Below are 21,328 nucleotides of genomic sequence, written 5' to 3' on the forward strand. Positions count from 1 at the left end.
TATCCTCTTTCTGGACTCACCCCTTTATCATTCCCTTTGTCATTATGTAATGTCCTTCTTTATCTCTTGTTACTTTCTTTGTTTTGAAGTCTATATTTTCTGATACAAGTATTGAAGACCCTGCTTTGTCTCCCTGTTGTTTGCATGAAATATCTTTTTTCCATCCCTTGACATTTAGTCTGTGTATGTCTTTGGGTTTGAGGTGAATTCTTGTAAGCAGCATATAGATGGGTTACTCTTTGTCTTTTCATTGGTGCATTTAGTCCATTTACATTTAGGGTGATTATCGATAGATACATACCTACTGCCATTGCAGGCTTTGGATTCATGATTACCAAAGGTTCAAGGGTAGTTCTTTAGTATCTAACTGTCGAACTGGAGTCTCTTATTAATCTACTATAAACACAGTGTGATAATTGTTTATTTCGCTCCTTTCTTATTCTTCCTCCTCCATTCTTTGTATGTTAGGTGTTTTATTCTAGTCTTATGAGTGCTTCCATCTATAGCATACCCTTTAAAATATCCTGGAGAGGTGGTTTGTGGGAGGGAAATTCCCTCAAACGTTGCTTGTCTGGGAATTGTTTAAACCCTCCTTCAAATTTTAATGATAATTGTGCTGGATACAGTATTCTTGGTTCAAGGCCCTTCTGTTTCATTGCATTAAATATATCCTGCCATTCGCTTCTGGCCTGTAAGGTTTCTGTTGAGAAGTCTCATGACAGCCTGATGGGTTTTCTTTTGTAGGTGACCTTTTTCCTCTGTCTGGCTGCCTTTAATACTCTGTCCTTGTCTTTGATCTTTGCCATTTTAATTATTATATGTCTTGGTGTTGTCCTGTTTAGGTCCCTTGTGTTTGGAGTTCTGTGTGCTTCCATGGTCTGAGAGACTATTTCCTACCCCAGTTTGGGGAAGTTTTCAGCAATTACTTCTTCAAAGACACTTGCTATCCCTTTTTCTCTCTCTTCTTTTTCTGGTATACCTATAATGTGAATATTGTTCCGTTTGGATTGGTCACACAGTTCTCTTTATATTCTTATATCTAGGAGATCCTTTCATCTCTCTCTGCCTCAGCTTCTCTGTATTCCTATTCTCTGATTTCTATTCCATTAACGGCCTCTTGCACCTCATCCAGTCTTCTCTTAAGTCCTTCCAGTGATGGTTTCATTTCTTGTATTTCCCTCCTGGCTTCATCCCTTAGCTCTTGCATATTTCTCTGAAGGTCCATCAGCATGGTTATGACCTTTACTTTTAATTATTTTTGAAGAAGATTGGTTATATCTGTCTCCCGAGGCCCTCTCTGTGTGGTTTTGTGAGTGATTCTTGACTGGACCAGATTCTTCGGCCTTATCATGGTGATGGAGGTGGTCATAAGCAGGTGGTGCATGTGTTAGCTGGGAGGACAAAGTCCCTTCCTGCTCTCTGGTCACCTTACCCTTCTCCCCTGCCTGTGCCAGTTACTCACAGGTAGGGAGCAGTGTCCGGGATAATCTCCTGAGCTGCCGTAGGTGGCGCATCCGTTGGGCTAGCCTAGATCCCTGCGGGGAGTGGTGGACGCGTAGCACGTATTCTTCTGTGGGAACAGTGCCCCTTCCTGCCTTGATCCGGCTTCCTCTGTGCTGGGCAGCTACACGCTGGGAGGAGACGCTGTGTGGTTGCTGTGGGCGGGGTTGCTCTGGCTACTTCCCGGCTGTGGCTGGTCTGTTTGCTTGCAGCACTGTCAGAGGGGAATGAACAGCAGGCTGCTATTGCCACAATGGGCTTTAGGGCTGGGTTACCCCCCAGGGGCTTGGGGCACCTCAATTTCCTTAGGATTCCCAGCCTGCTGGGCTGAGTGTGCCAGGACGATTCCATCCTGCTGTGAAGCCCCTGTCCCTTTAAGACTTTTAAAAAGCAGCTGCTTTTCTTTTGTCCCAGGGAGTCAGCTGTGGGGACCCACTCGCAGTCTCTGTCTCGGATTTTACTTTTCCGTTTCTGTAATATGCAGTATAGCATGCAATGTGTGTCTGTGCTCCCAGTGCAGATTACTAGGGCTAGTTATTTATCAGCCCTCTGCTTCCACTTCCTCCCCACTGTAATTCTTTTCCTCCCACTGGTGAGCTGGGTGGGGTGGGAGGAGTGCTCTGGTCAAGCCAGGTCACGGCTTTGAATCTTACCCTTTTCGTGAGATGCTGAGCTGCAGATGAACATGTAGCCTGGCTACCTCACTATATCTTCTGGTCTCTCTTTTAGGCATAGTTATATTTGTTGTATTTTCAAAAATATATATTGGTTTGGGAGGAGATTTCTGCTGCTCTACTCACACCGCCATCCTGAGCTTCTCTGGTCTGTGTATCTATCCTCTGCACACTGTTGTGGTTACTGAATCTGTGTAAGTGTTAATATCAGATAGAGTGATTCCCTTCACTTTATTCTTTTTCCAAATTGTTTTCTTATTCTTTTTGCCTTTCCACATAAATTTTAGAAGAATCTTGTCTGTATCTACAAAAAACTGTTGCTGGGACTTTGATAGGAATTGAGTTAAACATACATATTAGTTTTGGGGGAATTGACTTCTTTACTCATCCTGTCTTATTGTTATTACTAGAGATCTCTATCATCCTTTAATGTCTTCTACAGTATAGATACATGTATCATAATTTGTTTAACTATTACCTGTTTGGCATTTAATTTATTTCTGTAATACTGGTTTCCAAGTAGCTTTTTACTATTTGTACATTTCATTGATATCATTGTGCACTTATACCACTATTTCTATTGGAAATTTTAATAGATGTTCTGAAGTTATGTTCTAAAAATTGTGCCTGTTCATAGTAAAAGTAACAGCGAGGGAAAATGCCTATTTTCCTACAACCTTTTCAACACTGGTGATGTTGAAAGTCTTCGCTAATCTGTAAAATTCAAGTATGTAATTTAAGGCAAAATTTTATATCATAAATAAATTTAAAAAAATTAGTTCATGTTTGACTCTCAAAAGAGCAAGAGTTAAATGAATGTTATTACGACAGTTTCTCAAAAAAAATCTGCCTTTGTTTTTAGGAGTACAGTGGCTGTATTAGAGGGAGATTGCCCATTGGTAATTGATTTTTGTTAGTTTTTGCTTCACAAATGTTGGTGCTCCTGTATTGGGTGCATATATATTTATAATGGTTATATCCTCTTTCTGGACTCACCCCTTTATCATTCCCTTTGTCATTTGGTATTTCATTTCCCTGAGATTACTGCTTTGTTCGAGAATTCTTTAGGGAATAGGCTAGGTATATGATGTCTGTAACTTACTAGCAAGCCCTCTTCTCTTACATACTGTATTGGGCTTGTAGATAGTGATATAGCAATCTTTGGTGTAAGGCAGCATCTTTACTTAAAGTCTTGTACTTGTGTTGAGTGAAATAGTACAATATGCCAGTCAACAAATATGTACCAGAATATATTAGGGATACAACAAAGTTCATGTTTTTCTTTTTCCTTTAAATTCTTTTTATTGAGGTGTGATTGATATACACTCTTATCAAAGTTTCACAAGAAAAACAATGTTGTTTACTACATTCACCCATATTATCGAGTCACCCACCATACCGCAAGTAATGCAACTCCTGCTTTTTTCTCCCTATTAGTTGCATGGAATATATTTTCCCATCCCTTCACTTTCAGTCTTTGTATATCTTTGGGTTTGAAGTGAATCCCTTGTAGGCAGCAGATGTGTGTGTGTGTGTGTGTGTGTGTGTGTGTGTGTGTGTGTGTGTGTGTGTGTGTGTGTGACTTTTTATTTTATCCATTCAGGACTCTTAATGTCTTTAGATTGGTGAATTCAGACCATTTACATTTAGGGTGATTATCAATAGGTATGTACTTATGCCCATTGCAGGCTTTAGATTCTTGGTTACCAAAGGTTCAAAGTTAGCTTCCTTACTATCTCAGGGTCTAATAACTTAACTCACTTGGTATGCTGTTACAAAAATGATCCAAAGGTTCTTTTTTTAATTCCTTTTTCTTCCTTCTCCATTCTTTATATATTAGGTATCATATTCTGTACTTTTTATCTATTTGTTGACTGACTTTGGGGGTAGTTGATTTAATTTTGTATTTGCATAATAATTATCTCTTCTTTCTCTACTTTGATTTTCTTACCACTGGTGACAGCTGGTTTAGCCTTAGGAACACTTCCTTCTATAGCAGTCCCTCCAAAATACACTGTAGAGATGGTTTGTGGGAGGTTAATTCTCTCAGCTTTTTTTTGTCTGGAAATTGTTTAATCCCTCCTTCAAATTTAAATGATAATCTTGCTGGTAGAGTATTCTTGGTCGAGGCCCTTCTGCTTCATTGCATTAAATGTATCATTCCACTCCCTTCTAGCCTGTAACGTTTCTGTGGAGAAGTCTGATGATAGCCTGCTGGGTTTTCCTTTGTACATGATCTTTTATCTCTCTCTGGCTGGTTGTTTGTCCTTATCCTTGACCATTGCCATTTTAATTATTTTATTTCTTGGTGTTGTCCTGCTTGGGTGCCTTGTGTTGGGAGATCTGTGCACATCCATGGCCTGAGAGACTATCTCCTACCCCAGATTGGGGAAGTTTTCAACAATTACCTCCTAATGACACTGTCTATCCTATTTTCTCTCTCTTCTTCTGGTACCCGTATAATGCAAACATTGTTCCATTTGGATTGGTCACACAGTTCTCTCAATATTCTTTCATTCCTAGCGTTCCTTTTTTCTCTCTGTGCCTCAGCTTTTTTGTGGTCCTCTTCAGTTTCTGTTGCATTTACCGTCTCTTCTGCTACATCTAACCTGCTTTTAAATTCCTCCATCATATGTTTCACTTCAGATATGGGATTTCTTAAGGATTGAATCTGCATCTAAATTCGTCTGTGAGGTCTTGAATATTTTTCTGTACCTCCATGAGCATGGTAATGATTTTTATTTTGAATTCTTTTTCAGGAAGGTCAGTGAGTTCAGTTTCACTTAGGCCTTTTTTTGGTGCTTGTGGTATTTTGGTCTGAATCAGGTTCCTTTGGTGTTTCATATTTGTATGCGGCGCCCTCTAGTACACACAAGCTCTAATTTCTGGAGCCCCTCAGTCCCTGGAATGATGTTGGGGGTCGCAGGGGAGCAGCACTGGTGCCTGGGGGGAGGAAAGTGCTATTTCCTGATTCCCATCTGCTGTACCTGTCTCCACTGTTGAACCAGTGGGCTGAGCACACAAGTGTAAGCCTCTGTGCTTTGGGTTTGTAGCTGCCCTAAGCGGGGCCTCCCTCTGGCTGGTCTGATGCCTCCATAGTGTTTGCCAGTTTGTGACCGGTGCCAGCAGGCCAGCAGGAAGATGCAGCAGGCTGCATATCAGTCGGGGTCCTGGCAGCTAAGAAGCCAGTCAGGGGGATAGAGTACCTGAAGCTCCTGAAAGTTCCCAGCCTGCTGGGCAGAGTGTGCCTGGACAGTTTTGTCCAGCTGTCGTTTCTCCTGAGCAGCAAGCTGTGTGCAATCCTTGCCCCTTTAGCAGCCCTCTCTCTCACTGTTAGGAAGTATCTCAGACTGCCTGCCTTTCTTTTGTTCCAGAGCAGCCAGATGTGGATCCCTGTTTTCCACAAACAGCTGGAATCTCAGTCTCTCCACGTATTCTGCCTGTCTTAGCTTTCCAACCCCACCAATCTCCAGAGCACCATGCATTGTAGGTTTGTGCTCCCAAAGCAGATCTCCAGGGCTGGCTGTTCAGCAGTCTGAGGCCTCTGCCCCCTCCCTGCTCTGTTTCTCTTCCTGCTGCCGGTGAGCTGGGGTGGAGGAAGGGCTTGGGTCCTGCCAGGATCATGGCTTTGGTATGTTACCCTGTTCCGTGAGGTCTTGTCTTTTCTCCAGGTGTATGCAGTCTGGCACAGCCTTCTTTCCTATTGCTCCTTTAAGATTATCTGTATTATGTTTTTGTATTTTGTGTGGTTTTGAAAAGAGGTCTCTTTCTCACCTCTCACAGTGGCATCTTTAATCCCATAATCAAGTCCATGTTTTTTTTAAATTACCATTTGGGACAGTAAAGGTTGTTAATTAGGAGAAGGATACAGAAAAACATGCTTTCCTTCAGCCTTGAAGTTTCTGTAATGTATTTTCAGAGCAATCATGTAGTGCTAGGAGAAACAAAACAAAACCTTACCATGAGGGATATCAATCAATGTTATCTTACCCTATGTTTATTCTATATAAGCTATTGTAGTTCGGCATCATGTGCAGTTGTGTGAAGAGTGTAGAAAGAAAAATGGGCACAGCTAGACTTAGTGATCTAAATCTAGTAAGTGATTGCTGTAAGCTCCGTGAAAGCAGTATGTGTCTACCTAATACCCCTACTGCTTAGGATAATGCTTGGCATATATAGTAGACGCTCAGTAAATAGCTTCTGAATGAAGCAATGGCCAAAGACGGAGGCACAGTACCAGGAAAGAGTGGAAATGGTATTATAGAAAACACAGGATTAGAGAGTTTCGAGGAAGAAGTGATTGTCAGTTGTATATGTAACACAGGGCTTCTAAGTTCACGTTTGAAAAATGTTCATTGGATTTGACAGCGTATCATTGTTGACGTGATGAGAACAACTTTAATGAAGTGTTGTTTAACACTGTCTCATTCTCTGACACGGGTGCTCCTTTCTCTATTGTCCCATAGTACTTTGTGCATTACTGAGATTAGGAGTTTCTGTACATGTTCTTCATGAGGCCGTGAAGGGCTTCAAGGATAAGGACCTGTCTCTTGTTTCTTTTTTGTTGTTGTTGTTGTTGTTCTTTTTTTTTAAATTTTTCATCTTTGTGTTACCAGAGCTTGGCACTATACCTGGCTTATAGGAAGTGCTGAAAAATGAAGAGTCAAGCCCTATTATTATAAGTTATATTGTACAGGAAAAGGTGTTTTGAAGCGTCTGTATTATTTTTCTAATTGTTGTAGAGATGTGAATGGGTATGTTTACAGAAAGCTGTATATATATGGTTAAAATTGCTAAGTGGAATCGTAGTTCATTTGGAGAAAAAAAACATTTTCAGGCTGCTGGGGCTTTTCTTTGGGTAGGTCCTGAATGTAAATCGTAGCCTTGCCCAGTGAAATTTATTACCCAGTTCCCCTCTGGATAGTTTCTAGCCTCTTGAGTTTCCAGTCCAGATTCTGACTGAGGTTCGTTACCTAAGTTTGAGAGATCAGACCTCTTATGTTGGAAACTAAGAATCTTAACTTGCATTAGATCCACCTTCTGCATAATAGTAAAGAGCCTAGCTGCAGTGTGGAAGACTAGATTCACTTTTCTTTTTACTTTTTCTGGACCTACTTTGAGATAATGTATCTATGAATTGAGAGAGGCCAAGCTCATCTCTTTGATCTTTGGACTGTGTGTAGTTAAATTTGGTAATTCTCTGTAGATGTTTTTCTTCTTTTCTTTTTAAATCTGGCACTATTTTTCTCAAAAAGCTTTCTGTCATGCTGAGATTTTATTTTTCAGTTTAAATGATTCACATTGCAACACATGCATAATCTCCCTCACTTAGTAATTTATGCTTGTTTTGGCAGACTACTCATTTTCTTATGGAGGAAGGTTACTTTTAATATTGGTGTAAAAGCTCCCAAAGGAAATGTGAGCTTAGAAGTGATCACAAACCTCTCCTTGTTGTACAGCATTGCTCACCAACTTGACTGGGCTTTTTCTCTGAAACCTTTCAGATAGCAATAATACGTGATCTCTCTAAATAGAACCACAAATCTTAAAACTTTCCTGTCTTCTGCTTACCTCACTAAATAGGTAAATTAGCTTAGAAATGACAGGAGTTTTCTTGATTTTGGTAGAACATCAAGTTTCCCAAGCTGTCATTGGAATTACACTATTTAGGAACATTGAGATTTGAATAATATGTAGGCTGCTGACAGTCCTTGTTTGAAGTGAGGCAAAATATAAACAAATGTATTTCTTTGAAAAGACATTTACAGTTGCTTTGCCATGATTTAATAAGAAGATAGGGAGAAGCAAAATATATTCAGAAAACATTTCTTTTTGTAAATGGGTATCTTATTCTCCTGTAGGACCAGTGATAATTCATAGTTAACCTTATTTTTCATACTCATTTTCATGTCATTCTGGAAACTACTCTGTGAGTTCTCATTTTCCATGTAGTATCCCTATACGGACTGGGAACTTGGTATTCTGTTTCTACTTAATCTTTTTCCCCACACGCTATTTACCCCACTTCCTTTATTATTACCACAGAGGCCCTGTTAGCTTTGTGTGTCTCTTTACTAGACTCCTTTTATTCATAAGCTGTGACAACTAAAGTTGATTGTCCTAATTTTAGGAAGCTTCTGATTGCTGGAGAATATAGTGATATATTTAGCTTTATATGGGGTGGGATAGGGGGAGGGGTTATGGACTCTGTTGAGAGTCTCATGGAAAACCACAGGTCTTCTATCCAGAAAAATGTATATTACATATATAATTTTGTTTACAGGTTCAGGAGGTTCATGTATTGCTCTTTCATTACCACCCCATTCAAGAATTCCTGGTAGAGGTAGAGATAAGAAAACATCTGGGTATTTTTATCCTTTTTCAGTGGTGTTAACAGTCGTTTGCCAACTCCACCACCATCTTTAATCAAAAATAACTTAAATGCTACTTTGCATGTATAGTAGAGTCATAGAGGTAAATAGTTTAAACCCTTGAGAACATGGATTATCAAAAACTGACATGAGACACAAACAGCCAGTAATTAGAACACAAGACAAGTGTATCAGCTGTGTAAACAGTGTATTTTTTCATATTCTGCTGGTATTATTAGGTATTTCTTCAGAGATGAGTGTCACAAAGAAAATAGGGAGAGAACAGGTCCCATCTTCGGAATGGTTTAAATTAAGAGAAAATTTTGCAAATGTATGAAAGTGATTTTTCCCTGTATTATAAATGAGAGTGTTGAGATACTGAAGGGCTAGTTCATGTTTAAGTTTCCAAACTGAAGTATACTAAGGGTGAAATTATTAATCAGTAGGCTGGATTTTTTGCCATGGGGCAGATTCCTATAGGTAAAACAGCCAGTACACTCTCTGAAGCTGATGTTGTACTGGCTTGGTGAAGGCAGCGCGTGACTGGTACGCAGTCCGTTTTCTCTAGCAACACATCACTGTTAAGATGAAAGCTTTTCTGATAACTTTGGCAGTCTGTCACCGTCAGTATTTTGGGGACCAACCTACTGATGACCCTGGGAGATTAGAACTCTAGAAAACTTGAGTTGCAGTCTTCTGTCACTCAAAATATTCTTGATTATAAGCCAGCTGTGGCTGGCTTTTATTTATGTCCTAAATACCTGGATAGTTGACTTAGTTTTCTTTCTGTTGTATTTGTGTTTGGCACAGTCAGTCAGCCTGTGTGAGGACACAGCGTTATTTTATATATTTTAAAGATTAGGTGGTCTATACTTGTGAGAGCTTTTCACTGAAAGAGACTTAACTGTATAATCACTTGTAATAATCAAGTAGGTATGGCATGAAAACTTCACAGGCACATGTATATTTTTTATCCCTTACATTCTGATAAACAGTAGGTTTAATTCAGGCATTACCTCCTCTGTGGAGCCTTTCCTTAATTCCTTTTTCTCTCTTACCTCCCAGAGTTGGCTACTTCTTCCTCTGTGCCTAACCCTGTGTATGCTTTTCTACTGCATTGTATCACCCTGTTTGTTTATAGTCTCTCTCACTATACTAGACTCTAAGCTTCTAGAGGACATAGTCTATGTCTTACTCATTTCAGGGTATAAAGCCAGGCATGTAGAAGGTTCTCAGTAATGTGTTATGAAGGAAGGAAGGAAGGAATGGAATGAATGAATGAATGGGTGAATGAACAGTATATTAAAGAATATTAGAAAGCCCTTAAGGAAGGGATCAAAACCTCGCATGCCTTCAGGGTCCAGGCATAAATGAGTTAAGCAGACCTGGTGGACTCTGCTGTGGTAACTTGGAGAACCCCTGCCTTACCTAAAAGGAGCAGCTGCTACTCCACTCCAGCCCATTGGTGCCTTGTGGGAATGCTGACTCTGTTGCCACACCTTTAAATTATTTAAGAGAAGCCAGACTTTGGATATTTATATGAAACCTTATGACTGTCAGCCAAGTTTCTTAAACCCTTTTATTCAGGTTTAATTTACATACCAAAAAAGCATGTATATTAGGGGTATACATCTCAGTCCATTTTCACAAACTGAACTGATCTTTTATGTGGACCAAACAAAACTGGATAGGCCTGCAGGCCACCAGTTTGCAACTTGTGACAAAGGCCATATGGGAGCGAGCTACATGGTTTTGTTAAGAATTACCTGATAGGTACGTGTGCTTTAAAGAGGCACATCAGCCAAATGCAGTGTGTGGACCTTACTTGGATTTTGATGCAAATAAATGAGATATAGAAAAGCATTTATGAAACAGTTGGTGAAATTTGAATGTTGACTAGCTGTTTAATAATATTGAAGAATTACTGTTAATTATTTTAGATGTTACATAGTTGGCTTGGTTTTTCTCTTTTTATATAGACTTTATTTTTTAGAGCACTTTAGAGCAACTTTGAACAGAAGCTGCAGAGTTCCCATATACCCTGTGCCCCCTCCACATGTAGCCTCCCTCATTATAAACATCCCCCACCAAAGTGATACATTTGTTATAGTTGACGAACCTGAACTGACCAATCATTATCACCCAAGGCCCATAGTTCACATTAGGGTTCACTCTTGATGTTGCACATTTTTAGGGTTTTGACATGTATACGTGTATCTGCCATTATAATATCATAGTTATTTTTTAAGAGTCTTTAAAGACACATACTGATTTATGAATGAAATGAAATAATACTGGAATTTGTTTCAAAATAATTTTGGAGCAGTATGAAAGTTTAGTTATAAATGAAAGAAACTTGACCATATATTGGTAATTATTGAAGCTGGTGATGGGTACATGAGAGTTCACTATAGAAGTGTCTCTGTTTTTGTATATGTTTGAAAATTTTCACCTTCAAAAGCAGAGCAGAAGTTCAAGTTAAAGCTGAAGCATGATTTTTGGGGTCTGGGATAATGGGACAACTACCGTAGGTTACAGAATCTCAATTTCTGGAACTGAAGTCTACAAAATTAGTGACATTTCCTTTTTTCATCTGTAGGGCCTGAGAGTCAGTATACTAAGACTGCTCAGGAGATTGTGAACATCTGTTACCAGACATTGACTGAGGTAGGTGTAAGAGGAGGTCCCCTTGGAATCCAGCTTCCTGGAATCCCTTTGTTGCCTTGTCTGAGGAAGTTTGCCTTCCCTGCCTGTCGAATTTTAAAGTGTAACGTCCCACTCCCACCCCCACCCTCACCCCACATCCCGTGTTTCCTTCCATGCTTTATTTTCCTCCTTAGCATTGAATGATTTTATCAAACTATACAATTACTTATTTTAATTTTCATATGTATTCTGCCACTAGAATAGCAGCTCATAGAGACAGGGAATTTTGTCTGCTCTGTTTGCTTTTGTATCTCCAGGGTCTAAAGCATGTATTGAATGAAGTCACCAATTTTCTTTATTTCTCAGTATGATGAGCATTTGACTCAACTTGAGAAGGATATTTGTACAGCTAAAGAAGCAGCTTTGGAGGAAGCAGATTTAGAAAGCTTGGACCCCATGACTCCAGGCCCTTACACATCCCAGGTGAGTCTGAGGACTAGGAACTTCCTCTTAGAGTTTTCTTATTGGTTTGGGAAGTTGGGAGCATAACAAATGTATTGACTGAGATACCCTTCCTCTCTGTCCTTCCTCTTCATATGCCTTTTGTGTGCTTTCTTGTCTTCTCAAAGGCTAAGGTGAGTGAGGGCCATCGGTCTTGGTGGCCTTGTTGAATCCAAGAGAGGCAGATATGGAATGTATGAGTGGGGTGGGGTGTTTGTTGTTTAGGCAGTATTTAGGAATACCAGATTCCTGACCATTATGGCCAGAGGCATCCTTTTGAGTCTCTGGAGCCGTCCTGCCCATGAACTGGGGCTCTAGGACATCCTAGAGCCTATATAACTACATATAGACTTAGTTATACATGTGGGCCACATTGTTTCTGTGCCTTATAGATGCCTGATTACTCATCCCCATCTTAGTGTAACTCAGATGTTACCCATTTTCCTGGATTGGCTCCCTCTCCTCGAAAATGAAGATCGGTAACATTTATAATATTCCTTAATTTCATGTCAAAAGGTTTAGAAAGCAGGATTAATAAGAAATGTTTAGTCTTTCTGTTCTGACCCTTGAATATATACTAAGTGTATTTCATCTATACTGTACTCTTAGAGGGCTGGCATATTTAAAGGAATGGCCTCGCCAGAATACAGGTTGTGCTTGGTTTCTCGATTGGAGGCACCATGGTAAAGTGGGAAGCACATGAAGTTTGGATAAAACAGGCCTCGGTTTGGATCTTAGCTCTGCTACTATCTAGCTTTGTGAGGCTGAGACGCTAAGTTAACCTCTCTAACCCAGTTTCCTTTTTCTCTCAAGTATATTTCTCAAAATTGTTGTAAATATTAAATAAGCCTGTTTGCCTTGCACATAGTACACATTCAGTAAATGTTTCCTCATCTGTATGAAAGTTGTCTACAGAGTCCTCAGAGGCCCCTTCAGACTCAACCCAATCTTTGAATGCAAAATTCTCCTAATTTCCACTGGAAAACATTTTTTTCATTCTACTGAGGTTTTACTCTGAACTAATAATGGGACCTATGTGATCTTTGTTGGATTATTGCTGTCTGTATCTCATTGATGCACTCTCCCTATCTATCTTTTACTTTCTCTTTCACCCCAAACCTAGGTTACTGAGGGGTCTAATAGGCCCACAGCTTCCACAAGGCCCTTTCCGGTAAGTTAAAGCCTGGGTTTTAGCCACCATTTCCCAGGAGAGACGAGCCACTCTATGGCGCATGGTTTGCTCTAGTCTATGACAATGTAAACCTAGTCGTTGGGTGAGTCAAAGCTTTAAACCTAAAAGCCATCTCCCTTTTCTTCCCTACCCTTCCCACACTACCTGAAAGAGCTGAGGAAAATCTGGAAACTGTTAATCCTGCTTGAGCAGTAGCTATTGCTTAGTGCAGTTAGAGGATCTCCTGGGAAGGGTGGGGTGTAGATTGCTGCTGCATCCTTCTAGCTTACCCTCTCATTGTCGCCTTCACTCTTACATATACATTTTAAAATAGTAAACCCAGTTCATTACCTCTTAACCTGAGGAAGATGCACATGAGTGATTGTCCTTACTCATTACCACTCTTCTGACCCAAATGTTTAATCAAAGAGTGTTTGCAAAAGTTTGACCAGGCATTATACAACTCTAGTTGCATAGAAACATAAGAGTAATACTTTACTAACAGCTCTAAATGGTGGTAGTCAGTAATGCATTTTTCACTCAACTGTTTCCACCTAGCTTGTCATTGTGTCGTACACTCGACTTAACCCCTTATCTAAAACTGCTTACTTTGCAGTTCCTCGCAAAGCCTTTCATTCCTGATTTTCTCTTATGTTCCAGAGCTAGTTTATCTGCTCTGTAGTGATTTGAATTGTCTTGCCTCTCTTTCTCCAAAACCCTCTTCTCAATGAGCCTCACTTGTTTGCTTTTTAAATGAGAGACAGTATCATGTATGTGAATTTTTGGTTGATCAAAATTATGTGTTCTTTGGGAAAAATTGGGAAATATAAAGAATAAATAAATTGCCTAAAGTCAAGTCTTCCACTCAGAACCAGCCACTGTCAACATTTTGGTGTGTCTCCTTTAAGTCCGTGATGTGAGTGTCTGTGAGTATATACACATGTGCATGCTTTTTAGACACATTTTTAAAGTGGAATGGTCAGTATGGCTTTCTGTCTTGTTTTCATGTTACAAACACTTTATTTCATTGAGTAGTCTTTAAAAACATGATTTTTAAATAGCTGTATAATATTTCTGCCCTCAGCCAGCTTTTTAGAGAAGTCTACTTCTCCAGCCTGTTCTTTATTGATCTGCTTGCCCTCCTGTCACTGAGTAGTCCTTTTGCTAAATCCCTGTTCTCTTCAGGAGAGGGAAGAGAGAAGAGGTCTATAATTTATTGAATACCAGTCATTGGGTAAGGGGCTTAACACTTCTCTCTCTTAGTTCTCCCAACGACCTTGTGAGGTAGGTTTTACAATTGAGGAAACCCAGGTTTAGAGTAAGTAATTAGTTAAGGTTACTCAGCTTGCAAGTGATGGAGCCAGGACTTGAGCCCAGAGCAGTTTATTGCAAAGCCCATGGCTTTTCACCACACCATTTTGCCTCATAGCATCCTCTGAAGAGCTCAAAAGCTATTAACCCATTCCATGCTCTTGTTGGAGTTAAAATTCCTTTATCCCATTTCCTATTAGAGATCCAAACCAAACAATCAAAATAGCACTGGTTGAAGCCCTGGACCTAAAAATAATAAGGCAAGGCTTAGAAAAAACTAGGTTATTGACCAGAAAGGCTGTTAGGATATAGAATGGTCCCATAGCTTTGATGGTTTTCTGCTTCAGGCTTCTGATCATGTGCATCAGAAGTCTCTCTGCTAGAATGAGCAACATTTGTAAGGTTCCCAAAACCTGTCTACATAAACCTGTGCCAAACTATGTTTTCTCTTTAAATCAGATAATTCTGCATGACCTTTTTCTGCAGTGAACATTTTAAGGGGGAGTTCTGTGTATTTCTCCCTTTCCTAAGTAGAAGCTAAGTTGTCTGATTTATGCCACAGCCTCCTGATTTGTATGATAACAGCACATCCCTCAGTGTGTCTCGAGATGCCTCTGTATTTCAAGATGAGAGCAGTATGTCTGTCCTGGATATTCCTACTGCCACACCAGAAAAGCAGGTAACAGAAGTAGGATTTTCTTTTTCTCTTTGTGTGATTGGTAGTGTGCTCTGAGGTGGGGAGCAATGGTAGTGATGATATATGACCGGTGTCAAGGATGATTGTGCCCCTTGGCCCTGGGAACGAAGGCTTAGAAATGTAATTTCAAGGTGGGATGGTAGCAGATCATGTGACTGGCATCTTCTGTGTCTCCCCATGGGCAGAGTCAGGCACAGCAGAACTTCAGGGAAGTGTAAGAGGCATCAGAGCAACCTGACAGATGACTTAGAGATACCACCTGCACTCAGAGACAGTTCAGAATAATTTCCCTGCTACTTCACCTATGTGTGCGATAATCTAAATGAAAAATATGTATAAAATAAAATTAGAATTTTAATATTGGTCTTTTCTAGAGGTACCAGAAGATATTCCTGATCTGAAGCCAGAAATCCTCTATCAGTTTTTCTCAGTCAGGGTTCCACTGGCAAGTGCAAAAACCCTGGAGAGTTTTTCTATCCCAGAGTCCAACACAAGCTAAGGAAAGCTTGGGTTAGAAAGGAAGTCTTCTTATGGTGATACAGTAAGAGGAGACAAAGGACCTTCCTGTTCTTTGGGTTTTTACCCTACCCATGACTTCCAGAGAACCAATGGGGGAAAGTACACATGCCTTAAGCTGTGTAAACAGCCCCCACTAACTATTTGGGAACTCAGTTTCCATACCTTTCTCTGGTATTGTTGACTGGGATATCAGTGAGGAGCATCCTTCCGGGTGAGATCCCTTGGTTAACTCCCACAGGCATGTGCTATTTGTGTTCCTTACTCAGATGCACCAGGGCCAAGGTAGTCTGGGTGAGGAAGTCTCTGATGTGGATATTGAAGGGTATGAGGAGGAGGAGGAGGAGGATGGGAAACCTAAGACTCCAGCCCCAGTGAGTATGCTTATAGAAAGCTTATGGTTACATTACACTCTTACATGGTAGAAGCCCCAGTAGTACAGGGCAGGGCAAATCCCAGGGTATCAGAGGGTCTCCATAGGGAGGTCCAATCTGACTTTAATCCTTGTTACTAGCTCAGGAAGTCTGTCCACCACAATTACTTAACTTCCTATGAAACTGATAGCAAGGGTGGCTGGTGGCATCTTCTGGTCTCTTACTTGGTCTGTTGATGGGACTTTGACATGCAACTGGTCTTAATTCAGGAAAGTGAAGATGCAGATGGTGATCTTGCAGATGAAGAGGAAGGAACTGTGCAACAACCTGAAGCCAGAGTCCTGTATGAGGATTTGCTTATGTCTGAAGGAGAAGACGATGAGGAAGATGCTGGGTGTGAAGAAGAAGGAGATAATCCTTTCTCTGGTAAAGCTGGTTCCTTTGCTTCTGTTCCTATATAGCTTACCAGAGTACCCTCAGGACTGGATAAGAAGCTCTTGGCCTCATATGCTGTTGCCAGAAGTTGCTCTTCTATTGAAGTTCCATTTATACGCCTTAGAGGCCTGAAGACTCACTCATAGGGTGATCAGATTCTTTAGCCTTAGAGGAAGTGAGGAAATAAAACAGGAGAAGAAGGTTTAAAAGATGACAGGAAAAGGCAATGCAATGCCTAAGTAGCAACTTTGGTTTGAATATTTGATAAAGACAAGAAGAAATGTCTTATATGGCATAGTAGGGAAGGAAAATTAGGAGGAAAAGACCCTGCTTTGGGATGTTTTGTGGATTAATGACAATGACAGGGAAAAAGTATAGGAAAAGATGATAGGGAAAAAACAGGTAGGTTGGACTGAGATGGAAGAAGGAATAATTGTTTGAACTCAGTTTCCATACCACAGATCTTGCCACTGTTGACTGTACACAATCCTCAGATGTGAGGCATCCAGGCAAGATGCCTACATAGATGTACGCAAGTAACTAGTTTTGGAAGACCAAAACAAAGATGGTAATTCTGTCAAGCTTATCTCAGGGTCTGTCTCTCTTCACAGCTATCCAGCTGAGTGAAAGTGGAAGTAACTCCGATGTAGGATCTGGTGGGATAAGACCCGAACAGCGCTGCATGCTTCAAGAGAACACAAGTATGGGCCTGGAAAATGAAGAAAGCATGATATCCTATGAGGGAGTGGTGGGGAGGCTTCTCCTGATCTGGAGGATAGCAACATCAGGTAATCGACTGCAACATGCTACAGGGCTGTGGCATCACTGCCCAGCTATGATGTCAAAGGGCCCAGCATCAGATTTCTTTCATCCATCAAACATTTCCTGAGCCACCTACTAGGGCCAGGCACTCTGCTAGGCCCTTGGGGATATAAAGTAGCAAGACCATCCTGCCCTTGAGGAGCTCACAGTCTAGTGGAAGAGACTGATAAAAACAAAATCATTACAAATGCAATGTAGTAAGTGCTATAGCTTAAGTTAAGTACAAAGTACGAAGTCATCACTGAGAAGGGAGTCTCTCACACTGCTTGGGGTAATCAGGGAAAGTTTCACAGACAAGTTATCATTTGAACTGGGCCTTATAGGATGCATAGGAGTCTATTGTAAGTGGCAGCTGGTGAGGAGACTCTTAGAGTTAGAATAGATTCAAGGCACAGAAATATAACAAAGTTTGTTCCAAAGCAGTGGTGTTGGGAGCTGTGACTCCAGAAGTATCAAGGGACTGGATTGTAGAGGATCTTAAATGGCATGCTCAGACATTTCAGTTTTGGGTAATAGAATCACCACTTTGAGACAAAGGAATCAACATCAAATTTGTGTATTAAATAAGTAATTCCAGGACAATGATGAGGATCTCAACTGGGATCTGTTAGAAGCAGGGGTAAAAGGAAGTGATGCATTCAAGAGCTATTTGGAGAGTAGATCAATTGGATTTAGGAGGTAAGGAGATCAGGTATAAAATGAATGGAAATTTCACTGCGATAGGACAGAGTAGGAACAAGTATTAGATGAGATGGGAAAGGAAGAAAAAAATAATTTGTTCATGGACATGTTGGATTTAAGGTACATATGATGTATGTAGGCAGAGGTGTCTGGCAAAGAGTTAAAAATCTTTATTCATTTAGCAAATACTTATCACAAGTACAAAAGCAGCTAAGATGTGGTCCCTTCCTTCAAAGAATGCAGTCTAGTGGGAAACCTAAAACAGCTAAACAGTCACAGTGCAACACGAAATGTGCTATGATAGGTAGCAATAAGGTTTTCTGGGACTTGGGTAGGAGTAGGGAAGGAGCTGGGTGGAGAAAGAAGCTGAGCTGAATCAGGGTAGGAATTAGCTAGATGAAGAAAGGAAAAGGCACTCTGGAGAGTAAGAATAGCTTGTTGGAAGATACAGAGGCATGAAGCACTTGTAGAGAATGCAAGTAGCTCATGTGACTGGAGCTTTTGATCCATTATTCATGTGATAGAGATCATTTAAAGAGGTTGGAAAGGACTAAGTCATGAGGGCCTGGACGTTTTGGGTAGACACTGATTGTGAGGGTACAGTATGATCAGGTCTCCATTTTGGAAAGATTTCTCTGTGCCCGAAAAGATAAATGGTCAAAATAACTTGAGTTAATAATTCACAAAAGAAATGCAAATGACCAATAAATATATGAAAAAACAACTTCCTTAAGGATTAAAGAAAGGCAGTAAAACCAGGAAATGTAATTTTTTACCTAGGAGATTGACAACAATTAAAATGAATGATAATGCCTATGCCCAGTGTTGGAAAAGAAATTCGCAAATGACTGGTGGAAATGTAAATTGATAAAATGGGGTGGGCAGAAGAGAGGTATAACAATTTATCATTATAAATCAAAAACTTAAAAATGTGCATCCCCTTAGGCCCCAAAATTCCATGTTTAGGAAATTATCCTATGGAATAGTAAAACACTTTCATCAAGATGTTTGTACAAGGATGTTCATCACAGCATTGTTTCTGATAGGAAATTGGAGACAGCTTAAGTGTCCCAGGGAAAGACTGGTAAATCATGTTTCAGCCATACATGGACTACCATGCAGCTATTAAAATGCTGCTATAGATGTGTGTTTATTGACATGGAAAGCTGTTCATCATAATTATTAGTAAAAAAAAAGAAGCAGACTCCTGAGGAGTATGTAGAGTACTCTAATTTTGTAAAAAAAAATGTTTTAAGTATCTAAGCAAAGTGCTAGAAAAAAAAATTGGAAGGTCGTATACCAAAAGTTTTATCTCTGGGTGGTGGAGTTACTTGGTGATTTTTTTCTTTTTTTGTGGTGTATATTCTAACTTTTTGACTAGTGAACTTGCATTACTTGTTTGATTTTTTTTAAATTAAAATTAAGAACAAAACAAACAAAAAATAAAGAGCACTCTGGTAGAAGTGTGAAGAATTAATTGGATTTCAGTGGTGCAGGCCAGAGAAAACAAAGGACTAAGCTAAGTGAGGCAGAGTAGGGATGGAAAGGAGGGTGTAGAGACAAGATATATTGAAGAGGTAGAATCTTGGGTGCTGTTGACTACCTGGATTCGTAGATCAGTGATGCTGTAAGTGGTAGGTGAAACAGATTGTCAGCATTTATGGTCATGTCAGCAGGAAGTGTCTCATTGAGGTAGGGGAGTTCCATTCAGGTGCTTGTGTATATGAAGCTGGCTAGTTGATGTTTTTGAAGAGGATCATTTTTCTCTCGGGTCTGTAGAATAGCCCAGAATCAGTCATTTTAGTGTCCAGGGGAGGTGAGATGGGATGATCCCTTGGTGGCACCAAGAATGGGACTGGTCAGCTAGAGGATGGTGCCTGAGCTTGAGAGATGACATGTTTCTTTTCTCAGTTATGGAAGCTATGAGGAGCCTGATCCCAAGTCGAACACCCGAGACACAAGCGTCAGCAGCATCGGTGGGTCTGAGGTATCAGAGGAAGAAGAAGATGAGGAGGAAGAGCAGTGCTCTGGGCCGAGCACACTAAGCCAGGTCCAACTGTCAGAGGACGAGGAGGACAGTGAGGATTTCCACTCCATTGCTGGGGACAGTGACTTGGACTCTGAAGAATGAGGCTTCCTTTGGGCCTCCTTGGTCAGCCTTCCCTGTTCTCCAGCCTAGGTGGTTCACCTTTCCCCAATTTGTTTATATATGTGCAGTGTCTGATCCTGAAATCACCAGGTTAACTAACACCTTAGCCTTTTAAGAGTAGTAAGTAAATGATAACAGATCACCTCTCCTGATCTTCCTGGGGCAACATCGCCACCCTTCGATTTAAAAGCAACCCCCTTCCCCTACTACTAACAAAAAGAGAGCAATCTCCTCCATCTCTAGAGCCCTCTTTAAATCCATTTAATTGCTCTTGGTATCATTTTTCCCTGGGAAGGGAGGAGAAATTATGAAAGGACTAATAACTTTACGTCCTCTTGATGTATTAGAAATTTTCCAAGCATGGTATCATCTCAATTTTCTAATTTGTAGGCCGGAACAGGTGACAGCCCCCTTGCTGGGACAGAGAATTGGATTCTGGTGGACTCTGTATCACACTAAAAACATATCTGTTGGACAAATTGCCTGTTGCTTTATGTGATTATGCAGTGCCTTGTTCCTAAGTGGATTTGAGGCTCAAATGACCATAAATCTTTGCAACAGCCTATATGTCAGAAATAAAAAGTTGCTGTGTAAGTGTGTATTGCCCCCCTACCTCCAGGGGGAAAAGTAGGGAAATGATGATTTCTTTAGGGCAAAGACTGTCTTCTATTTATTCTCATACGTAGGGTATCTTTCTGTGCATAGTAGGTACTCAGTAAATGTTCCTAGTGACATAAAGTCCTCAAAAGATTTGTTACAGAGCATCTGCTCCAGAATAAGCACTCTATCAGGTCCTTGGGATACAAAGGTAAATACAACACATTTCTTTTACCCAAAGAGCTCACCATGAAGTTGGGGGAAGGGGAGTGGAATTTAAAATGTGTTAGTAAATTATTACAATAATGTGACATGAGTTAAGAAGCTAGATACAAAGTGTAGGGGAAAATAGAGGCGTGAACATGTTTGAAGAAGTCACGGAAGTCTCCCTGGATGTAATTTATTTATTTTTATTTATTTATTTTGTATTTAGGTATCATTAATCTACAATTACATGAAGAACATTATTTTTAGTAGGCTCCCCCCTTCACCAAGTCCCCCCCATACACCCCTTCACAGTCATTTCCATCAGCATAGTAAGATGCTGTAATACCACTACTTGTCTTCTCTGTGTTGTAAAACCCACCCCATACCCACCCGTACATTATACAAGCTATTGTAATGCCCCCTTTCTTTTTCCCAGCCCTTTTCCCTCCCTTCCCATCCATCCTCCCCAGTCCCTTTCCCTTTGGTAACTGTTAGTCCATTCTTGGGTTCTGTGATTCTGCCGCTGTTTTGTTCCTTTAGTTTTTCTGTTCTTATACTCCACCTATGAGTGAAATCATTTAGTACTTGTCTTTCTCTACCTGGCTTATTTCACTGAACATAATACCCTCTAGCTCCATCCATGTTGTTGCAAATGATAGGTTTGTTCCCTTCTTAT

At 40.4% G+C, this 21,328-nt stretch overlaps 1 protein-coding gene across 1 annotated transcript in view; it reads left to right on the forward strand.

Annotated features, from left to right (window-relative positions):
* LOC140843070 (transcription initiation factor TFIID subunit 1-like) overlaps positions 1-20,442 on the forward strand; it is a 118,686-nt gene extending 98,244 nt beyond the window's left edge. Inside the window, 7 exon segments of the mRNA XM_073228284.1 lie at positions 11,145-11,212; positions 11,558-11,674; positions 14,737-14,853; positions 16,031-16,187; positions 16,808-16,939; positions 16,942-16,984; positions 19,611-20,442. Coding sequence (XP_073084385.1) covers positions 11,145-11,212; positions 11,558-11,674; positions 14,737-14,853; positions 16,031-16,187; positions 16,808-16,939; positions 16,942-16,984; positions 19,611-19,830 — 854 coding nt within the window. The 3' untranslated portion in view covers positions 19,831-20,442.
* The last annotated feature ends 886 nt before the right edge of the window (positions 20,443-21,328 follow it).

The sequence above is a fragment of the Manis javanica genome, unplaced genomic scaffold, assembly GCF_040802235.1.
Source record: "Manis javanica isolate MJ-LG unplaced genomic scaffold, MJ_LKY HiC_scaffold_24, whole genome shotgun sequence".
Lineage (NCBI taxonomy): Eukaryota > Metazoa > Chordata > Mammalia > Pholidota > Manidae > Manis > Manis javanica.